This window comes from Metopolophium dirhodum, chromosome 8 (genome assembly GCF_019925205.1).
Source record: "Metopolophium dirhodum isolate CAU chromosome 8, ASM1992520v1, whole genome shotgun sequence".
Classification (NCBI taxonomy): domain Eukaryota; kingdom Metazoa; phylum Arthropoda; class Insecta; order Hemiptera; family Aphididae; genus Metopolophium; species Metopolophium dirhodum.
Genome location: NC_083567.1, coordinates 26731038 through 26741515, shown reverse-complemented (window position 1 = coordinate 26741515; position 10478 = coordinate 26731038). Strand labels below are relative to the sequence as shown.

The window sequence follows — 10478 nt, the reverse complement described above, 5'->3', positions numbered from 1 at the left end:
TATTATACTTCGCTAATTAGTTGGATTACGAAAATTAATTCAACGAATAAAGCAATCAGGAACGTTGAAATTAAAAACGTACCTACGCCTTATTTAATTTACTAAAATTAAAATATCAATTTATACATCTGTGGTGTTTACTTTGAGTAAAATATACAATATTTTTATATTTTTTAATGTTCTGAGTTGAGATTGAAATCATGTTATCTCCAGCCCCAGTGATGATAATAATAATAATTAAATACAAGATCGATTTTACTCTCATTTATTTATTTATTATACTATCATATCGTAACTCGTAAGTATATAATATAATGTGATGAATGCCCCGAACGAATTGTGTGCGATCTATATAATATTATGATCGATATGCTGGTCGTGCTGTCTAACCGACACCTGGTTTGGGCAACATCTGACCCAGCTGCTGTCCGGAGGACAGCATCGACGCCATGTTGGCCATGTTCAAGCCGCGCATGGGCACGACAATGGCGGAAAACCCACCTAAAATCAGCGTAGGGCTCTGGCCGCCACCGTCTCCTCCCTGCAGGTACGACGAAGGCAGCCCCCCGGCCCCGGGAATTCCGGTCGGCAGGCCCCCGAACGGTAGTGACGACCCCCCCAAACCGGCGGCGGGCGTGTTGGTGGCCGGGGCCGAAGTTGCTTCGCCGCCGCCACCGCCTCCGGGCACGAGACCGGAAAGCGCACCTTTGGACAGCATGTCGCCTTCCATGGTTGAGGTGGAATGCGTACTGACGTCACCACCGTCGATCAGTGGCGTTTCGATTTGGCGTACATCTGGGTTAGCCTTCCGCAGGTCTTCCGTCTCCTGAAAACAATATATATAGGTACGTTGGAATTGCGATAACTGCACGGTGAAAATAATAATGGACCGAAACAATATTCTCAGATCGTTACACATATACATAATAATAATAATAATAATACATAATTATATGGGAAATTTTATTTTAGTATAATAATAATAAAATTACGTTCCGCAGGTGTGAACGAAACATAATATTATAATATGTGGTCGATGACAAACTAGGTATATCTACTACAATGCGATTACTCGTGAAAATGTGCGTATATTATATTATTATAGTGACATAGATATAAATATTTTTCTATCGTTGTTTGTCTTGTGATTATTGTGAATATTATCAGCCGTCGATCGCTGACTTATCCTTGCGGTCGTGTGCCATCTTGTCCAATTTCAAATTGTCTGCATCCTGCAATGCGTTTTCTTCACTCAGATGCTCAACCCCGTCCGTGTAATTATCGATCATCGCTTCCATTGCCGAGTCAATGTTGTGCAACCCTTGAATAAAGTTTTCAAATGCGGTCTTATCTGGAACGTCGACTTCATTTTCGTTATCTTCTTTTGTCAGTACTCTGTTATCGATATCCACGGTTTTAGACGCCTATAATTTAGTAAAAACACATTATAATCGGTATCAATTGTTATATTATTATTAAAACACTACCTACACGACGTAATCTCATGAGACTGTATATACTGTTTAGCACCAAACTCGTGATGACCAATAATGCAGGCATAATATTATTATACAAAAATATGCATTTAAAAAAAGTCATAAAAAAAAATCTATTTGGTTTTACAGTGTTAATATTACAATCATTATTTTTTTCGCTAAGATACGTAGGCAGCTAGATAAATTATTATAATATTAGCTAAATTATATTCATGGACCTTTTATTAGTATTTAGTATAAGGTAATAGATATATAATATGATAATATTACATATTCTAATATTATGTTAAAGAATCTTTACCAAGTAAGTTATAATACTGTTATATATATAGGAGTACTTATCATGATAACACAGAATCTATGTTTATAGATATTATATTATTTGAATACCTAACTATTTGAATTTCAATATTATAGTATGCATTAATATGTACAACTAATATACTAACATGTTGATAAATAAAAAAACATAATATTATATATTGGGTTATAGGGCAGTATTATAGCAGTATTAAATCTTAAAGTAATTATAATGAATGTTTGGTTTATTTTATTTATGATCTGAAATGTGTAGAAGAAAATATTAGACATCGTAGGGTAAATATTTTATTCATTTAGTTGATTTAAATAAATTCATATAGGTACATCACTTACAATAATTATTAAACACATATAGGTACACGGGAGTCAACATCAAATCGAATATTTTACTATACGTTTATAGAAATACGTATTAGGTTTCTTATAATATGATTCTCATAAAAGTATTTAAAACGTTGAGGCATGGGCTGCATGCATTTTTAATTTTCTTATAACTTAAAATTTCTATCCAAAAACAACAAACTCCTGAATAATTTAATATATTTGTGACTTATTAAATATAAATTATAAAATGCGTGTGCTCACTGCTCAGCCATCGATGCAACATAATATGATTACGTTTTTTGTGGAAGATTTTAGTATAATTTATTATTGTATATTTTATAGGTTGGGAGTGTTGTGAATGTAATATTTTGTTTCATACAAAAAAAAAAGACGGAGACTTAAACGCTCTATGCGTGTTCACGTGATCGAAGGGACACGACCAACAGGTGGGTACAGTAAGCATCATTAATAATATAATATTATGAAAATAAATTTAAATTTATAACCAGGATTTGGGACTTATAGCACTTAAAATCATTAAGACAAGCGCTTAAAAACATCATTATAAGCACACAAATAAGCATTTAAAAAACTTAAATTTAAGCAAAAATATTTAGTCAAAAAATAAAACTTTCTTCTTACATGATAAAGTAGGTACTAGACATAATTTGAATAACTGTGCTAAAAACAATAATAAGGAAATGTTTCTGACTAAAAGATAAATAACTCTTTATATTCTAAAAAAAACCAAAGTTCGCTTTCGAGACATTTTGCATTATTGTTTATGGATTTTCCGATGGATTTTCTGAAAATTAAAATGTAAACGATATTTATAAATTGTTGAAATAAAATAAATAAATAATTAAAATCTTATCTTCATTATTGCATTGAATTAAATTTTTATTCTATCAAAAACAACTTTGCTAGAGAAAACCATAAAAAAAGTAGAAAAACTGGTCAAAAAATCAAAAATAACCAGAAAAACTGGAAATGGGCATTTTTTTTGAAAAATCGTTATAAAAAGCACTTTAAAATTTCATAGCTGAACGTGTTGTAATAAGATATACACTTCCATAGCACTTTGCTACATTTTAAGTCAATCTATACAAATAAGCAAATGCTTTAAGTCCCGAGCCCTGTTTATAACATTCGGGCCCAAGTATAGTATATGGACTATGGGTATTTGTGTGCATATGTAATATAATGACCTTAAAAACGATTCATATCATATTATCACGACTTTCTCTGTCAACCAAATAAAAATAATATAGTTGTGCATAATATTAAATAGTGCATTTAAATTTAGTAATAATGATTATTATTGTCGAAACGTGTCATGTCTTGGTGGCGGTGACAATATAATGACGACGGCGACGATAACATTGACAATAACATAATAATATTAAGACGTGACATTATTGTAATAATATCGTGAAAAATATAATATTATAACAATAGCGGTGTTGTTGTAGATCCGCCGTGGAAAATTCGAACCGATCAGAACCGGACGTCCGCGAACATGTCGCGCAGCTTTTTCCGGGCGTCGCCGTAGTACTCGGACCGGAAGAACACGTCGACCGCCCGAAACGGGTCTCGGGTCACCGTGGCGGCGTCGGCGTCGGCGCCGTCCGACCGGAACCATCCGTTCATGCCGTCGCCAAACTGTAGCATGCCCTGCGACATCATGTCGCACGAACCGTGCTGGAACTTGTCGGAACCGATGAACGTGCCCATGTACGACCACGGCGGCGGTGCGTTGCCCATCGCGCCGCCCATGGCCGACATGCCCGATCCGCCGGCCTTGCACACGGCCTTGTGGAACTCGTCCGACATCATGTAGTCGCCGACCATGTTGCGTGTAATCGCGCTGCCGCCGTCGTCGTCACGTCCCGCGCCGTCGCCGAACCGCTTGACCATCTCTTCGGTGGCTGCCTTCCGCCAGATCTGTTCGAACGCGTCCGAGTCCACCAGTTCGGCCAGCGAACGGGGCAACACCTGCGGCCAATACACCACAAGTGTTTGTGTGCGTGCTCGTCTGTGTGTTTGTTTGTGTGTGTGCGTATGTGTGTCCACGTGTCTGTGAGATTGAGCGGTTTTGTGGGACACGCGTGTTTCGAAAACGTCTCGGTACCTACCAATGCGGTCATGATATTTGCTGTCAATTATTTATTTCGATCTACCCAAATATGTATATAATTTTAAGTCCCTTTATTAATACTGCTGTATAGATGCCATATAGACATGCAATAATAATACATTTATTATACATGTCACTTTTTTTACATAAATTAAGTCAAATTATTTTTGGAGTACCTATTGTGGTACATCGAATTTTCTACGAAATTAAAAATGTATGATGTCATTTAAGAAGATGATTAACTTAAAAAATGTTACGTCTGTTTTGAATAAGTTTGCACAATATATAAAATCTGAACGTCATATTTTTGACGACCACGCACTTAGAAGTTGGAAAAACTATAATGAGTATTATATTTTCTACGATGAACTGCCTAAAAGCGACAGATAGGTGCTATTTTGTGCTCAAATATTCAAGTATGTTCACATCGCCAAATGTGAAAGATCAAATTTCAATATTTTTCAACTTATAAGACGTTATTAAATAATTAAATAATATTGTTATAGATTCATGTGACGTCAAGTTGTTAATTAAATTAAATATTTTATTTTGCACGTCCGATTTTAAATATACAATTTGAGTAATTTCTGACGAGAGGTAAATGGATATAACGCACTTTTTAATCGTCTTGTAAATGTATTTTGATTTGATATTCGTGCTGTAAATTTCATAAATAGTTAGCTACCAACAATAATGATGAAATTACCAACTATTTTTCTGTTTTGAATTATAATTAAATTGAAACGTAAACAATATATAGTTTATAAGTATTTTAAAAAACTCTAGTTTATTCGAGTCGAAAGACTTAAACTCTGAACTACGTCGACTGTCAAGTAGGGCCTGTTTCGTAGAAATTGGAGCCCGAGTAAAGCATTTTTTTGTGGGACCTTGGAAGCGTAAATAATTGTTTTTCGTCAGTTCACAATATGGGAATTTGTCACCAACATAAATGTGGAAAATAGAGGCCTACCAAGTTAATTTCTATACGCGTTTTACAAGTGAATAATATATTATGATAATAGAATTTTCAATTATAAATTCACACATACGCATAATACACACATACATACACACACCCACTTACACACACACACAAATACATAATATATTTATATTTAATATATTAAACATAGTTGTAAAGTGGAGATATTAATACTATATTTTTTAATTCGTCTAATTAACTAGGTAGTTTGTTAAGTTTTTAATTATCTCATTAACTTAGATAATTAAAATATCCATTATGATTTATGATGACTTAAGATATCTTCAGTTAAGATGAAAAATAACACTCGAAGTTAAAATCATGAATATACAATCTATAACTATGGATAAAGCGAATTAATTTATATATATTAAATCACCTGTTATACAATAATTTTAAATAAAAAATAAACAAAATAGTATTTCTAGATTTAATAAATAAGTTGACACAAACAAATAATTTGCTAAAACACTACAGCTGGTGTGAAAATATTGTGCAATAATGAGAAGTATTTAAGTAGGATCCGTGAAGCTTTTTAAATCGCAAAATGTTAAGGTATTATTGAACATTTTTACTGCCCAAATTATACGAGTGGTATTAAAATACAATTATATAACTTTTATTTGACTGAGTAAGTTTTCGAGTTAAATATATTATTTTATGTTAACTATTGACTTATAACTTAACGTTCTTGACGTTGTATAGTTAATGACTATTAGTCATAGTACAAACAGTATTACACCGTAATATCATAATAACTTTATAGTTTACTGTAGTTGGTTACAACTTACAACTTATAAATCGAAATGATATGTAGGTACCTAAGCATAGTTGGATTATTATAATACAATATAATTTGTACAATATACAATTAAACACCAAACAAAATATAATCAAAAGTCAGAACCGTGAATTGTTATCATTTTGTTTTTTGTTAACGTCGTTTCATTGTCATAATATTGTCTACATTAATTGCACACGATAAAAATACATAAAATTAACTGCAGTGATAGGGCAATATTATGATACGTTTATTTTCCATACTGTATGGGTGTAGTACTTGGGGGACCCGTTCACCCAGAACTTTTGCATTATGCATAAACGGCTGTTTTACGTGTACGTCGTGTGCGCTGCTCCGGAACGTTCCTTGTTTTATGATGGAATGTTACAAATTTATAACGATAAGGGTTCGGATATATTATTATTATTTTATGATCAGGGATAGTGACGCGACAGAGTTTCAAATATTTAGTGATTGAAAAGTTAATCATTCTTTCAATAAATAAACTTATTTTTTTTTTCATAAATGTCGATTTTTCGCTAAGTAGACACCTGTATTTATGATAATAATTTATTGTGTTAAAGCGGTGGACTATCTGTTTTATTTACAAACGTTATATTTTAAAACATTATATTGATAGGTATATTTTAAATTGTAATATATTGTTGTTTATTACATGCCGGGTGACAACAATTCAAATCGTTATTGCAAGACGTATAATTATTGTATTCGAAAATACATTATTTTTTTTTATATAGAATCGATTGTACGCTATCGATAAACATAATATTATATTAATTTATCATTATGATAGACTCTGTGTTTTTTCCCACCTACAGTTAAACATTTTACACTTTCATAATTTTTTACTCGAATTCTATAATAGGTACAGTAAATATTATGCATATATTCGAGTATTTTCGAATACGATAATAATTATAGTGATTGTGGAAAACCACAAATTAAAAAAAGTGTATCTTGTATCTGATAGTACCTAAACACGTAGTATATTCAGTGTAAAATTATTGTTATGATAGGTCCCTGTCAGCATTTGATTGTGGATTTTACTGAATCAATAATACTCTAGTTTAATTCAATAATATTAGTTTTGAAATTACGACTGTCGAAGATCGATATACCTATAGTTTAATGTTTGGACAACAACCAGCAATGAAATTCAACGTAAAATCGTAGGGTTGTAGTTGCTTTTGGGTGACATATTATATGGATATAATTATAAACTATATTTTACAGTACGTCCATTTTTATTTTGTAGATTAAATAAATTATTAAGCACTTATTATTTTTTGAAAATCCTCAACGTAGAAACGATTTTTTTCTCCAAATTGTACTGTAATATTGTTTTGTCGTGGTCAGAATTATAAAAACTTCTTTCGATGATACTCTTATTATGAAGTACTTAGATACATAGATTTTCGGCGTTAACTAAAATAACACTCAATATTTCAGCATAATACAGTCGTTCTATTAACATTATATAACCATGATTCTTTTATTCAATCATTTTTGTTTATTTTTTAATCAAGATGCTGAATAATACACATATTTATGCAGTTGTTTTTATGTAAGTAGGTACTTAAAGGTTCTCACGAAGTACAACTACTATTTTTTTTAAATATGACAACATCTCATTTTTATCATTGACTAATTATTTTTTTCTTTTGCAGTTTTTGCAAATTTAATAGTTGTTTAAACAACTTCCTTAGTTTAAAAATTGCCGAGTAATGGTATCTTAAATGAGAAACGTATGAAATTATTATTATTTATCTGTTTATATTTTTAAAATTTGTTTGATGGTTATAACTTTTAAATAGACTTAGAATTACAGTAAGCAGGTACAATTCATTGTCATAAATAATGTCCCCAATTATTTTTATCTTGGGTTTTTAGCCTCATACATCTTGTTTTCTCTGTATGATATCATTAATTTTTAAAAACATAAAATTATGAATTTTTTTAATTATATTTTGTACCATAGGCCACACAATCAAAACAAAAACAAAAACTGTGGGAGAAGATAAAGACATTAGTGAGAGGCCAATCTCAGTCGGATTAAAGACGAACGATCAATAAGAATAATTGCACATATTTTGTACACCCAAATAACTTTCAACATTCATAATGCTATAGGTACCTACTATATTACTCACACATTTTTAACTTGGAAGTTGATTTGATCACTTAAGTCTCTAACAATTATAAAAAAAAAACTATTGGTGATGATATTTTCCGTTAAAAAGGAGATGGTTGAAAGTTGCCTTCTAAAAACCTTTAGTAAATTAATTTTCTATAAAAATTAAAATAACAATACCTAATATCCTTTATTCTTTAATAATAAAACATTCTTATTAATATCTTGGAGATAAAAAAGAAATTTATTGTTAAAATCGTACAACTAATATACTATTAAACGTTTGAAAATAAAATTATAGTATATAATATTTTGGACACGCGACATATAAAAAAATATTATTATTAAAAAATAAATTATCTTATCACGTTAAATTAAGGGTCCCGGTACCAGTTTTTCAAATTTTACACAATTTTATAAAATTTGAAAATTAAATTTTATATTTTAGTTGCCACCTTAATTATAAGACTTTTTCACTAATCTACTACTATACCTATTTAAGGGGGGTTGATAGGGTGTATTATATCGAGTGTATTATAATTTTTTTACAGGAATAACTCAAGCTTTGTAGAATTGTCGGATTTTGATGACTGTTTTGGGCACTTGTAAACTACGGACTACGTAACGTTCGACGTACCAACCCGACGACTTCATAATTTTATTATATTTGTCATTATTTATAGACCACAGTTTTTTAAATGTATCAAGTCGACACATCGAACTATACAAATAATTCATATACCCACTATTTTTAGTTTTCGAACATTAAACTTAGGTACACGTCATAATAATCGTAATAATTCAAAACACTTATACTAACTTTCCTCTAAATTGTTTTACTTAATAAAAAAATAATAGTTTATACATTTAAATAATATTATATTAGTTATAATCACTAAAAAAATTGTAATATTAAGTACATGTACTCACAGCAGTCAAATCGTCGCGTGTGATTGATGGAGCGGCATCCGCGTAGAAAGCGTCTGAAAAAAGTAAAAAATTAGTTATCTAAAAATATATAGTTGAACATTAGCTATACTATATAATATGATTATATTTTACAATTATTGTGCTAACGCAAGAAAGGCTATATTTGTCGAGAACGAAGACTTTTCAGTGTGGTTAATTAATTATATTATTATTATTATTCATTGATAATTTACTTTTTTGACTATACAGTACAGTGTACACAATTAATGTCATCACCGCTATGGTTTTCGACATGTTTTCAGTAAAATATTATTATCTTAAATCAATTATTATATCTCGACTATAATACTATAATATTCAAACAAACGTAAATGTTACGCGTTTACAAGTAAACTAGGAAGATATGTAGAACGTGTCGACCGACTGCGAATAACTTCGTATGATGCTTTGCAGGTCAAAATTCTACGATTGTCGATAGATCATAATTTCAAGCCCTTAGTATAGTAAAATTGTGTTCGAATAATAATTGAAATAACAATAGTTTTCAAATGGTCACTGCGTTATTATAGAAACACTTTGGTGTGATCCGCGTCATCAGTACTGAAACGATTCGCCAGTAGTTGATCGAGCAATGTCGATACGAGCAACGTGTAATAAATTACTATAATATCAACAAAACGTAAATAATAATATTATAAAATTGTTCAGCTTAAGTGTCAGATAACACGCGTTTGCGTGTAATAATTGACCGTAGGTTTAATAACATTGCGACACAGCTGATAATAATAATAATAAAATAGCGACCGAAACTTGTATTTAGATTTGGAATTTTTGAAGGTTTAACCTGTTGTTTTTAATCGAAATCAAAATTCGTACGGACGGTTTAAAATTTTATCAGCGGAACGTTGGGAGTGTTGATGGCCCCGTACCAGTATAATTATAATATTATACCTTTAATTACGACCGTAAATATAATTACGTATAATTATGATATAGGTACACGGGGACGATAGTGCGCCTATATAATTATACCATAGATATAAGTGCCTACTACGGCGTTTGGACTTACCCTTGACGAGGCACGCCAACACGATCAGCGCGAAACTCTTGGCGGACATGATGGCTCTCGGTCTAAATATTATGTATCGGTACAATAATAAAATTATATACGACAGCGCAATAAAACCCAATAATGCAAAATTTATAATACACGGTCGGCTCGCACAATGTACAGTGGTGAGTCGCAAACTCCTAGTCGCTTTTAAATTGCTTTTTTGATAGCGGCGACAAGTGCGTTTCCGGCGATGGGCCGTCGTAATCGCGGTTCTAATTTATTGCGACCATTTCCCGTGCGC

At 31.5% G+C, this 10478-nt stretch overlaps 1 protein-coding gene across 4 annotated transcripts; it reads right to left on the bottom strand.

Annotated features, from left to right (window-relative positions):
* Positions 1–249: 249 nt before the first annotated feature.
* LOC132950333 (uncharacterized) lies at positions 250–10449 on the bottom strand. Of its 4 annotated transcripts, none has more exons than XM_061021740.1 (3): positions 10193–10449; positions 9124–9176; positions 250–826 (listed from the first exon to the last, which is right to left on the bottom strand). In XM_061021740.1, the coding sequence occupies exons 1-3, from the start codon at positions 10239–10241 to the stop codon at positions 386–388; spliced, it is 543 nt and encodes a 180-aa protein (XP_060877723.1). In that variant the 5' UTR covers positions 10242–10449; the 3' UTR covers positions 250–385. The 4 variants fall into 4 exon arrangements, with proteins under 4 accessions (XP_060877723.1, XP_060877722.1, XP_060877724.1 ...); XM_061021739.1 differs by lacking the exon at positions 10193–10449 and adding an exon at positions 9357–9861; XM_061021741.1 differs by lacking the exon at positions 250–826 and adding an exon at positions 950–1424 and having other exon boundaries at positions 10193–10421.
* Between the last annotated feature and the right edge of the window lie 29 nt (positions 10450–10478).

Bases quoted from the DNA above. Each gene is read 5' to 3' on its own strand.
- LOC132950333 (XM_061021738.1), bottom strand. From the start codon at position 9,417: ATGTCGAAAACCATAGCGGTGATGACATTAATTGTGTACACTGTACTG. The intron at 9,177-9,356 runs GTAAATTATCAA...TACTTTTTTCAG, and splicing joins TGTACTGTATAGTCAAAAAA to ACGCTTTCTACGCGGATGCC. The intron at 4,137-9,123 runs GTGAGTACATGT...TATTGGCCGCAG, and splicing joins CACGCGACGATTTGACTGCT to GTGTTGCCCCGTTCGCTGGC.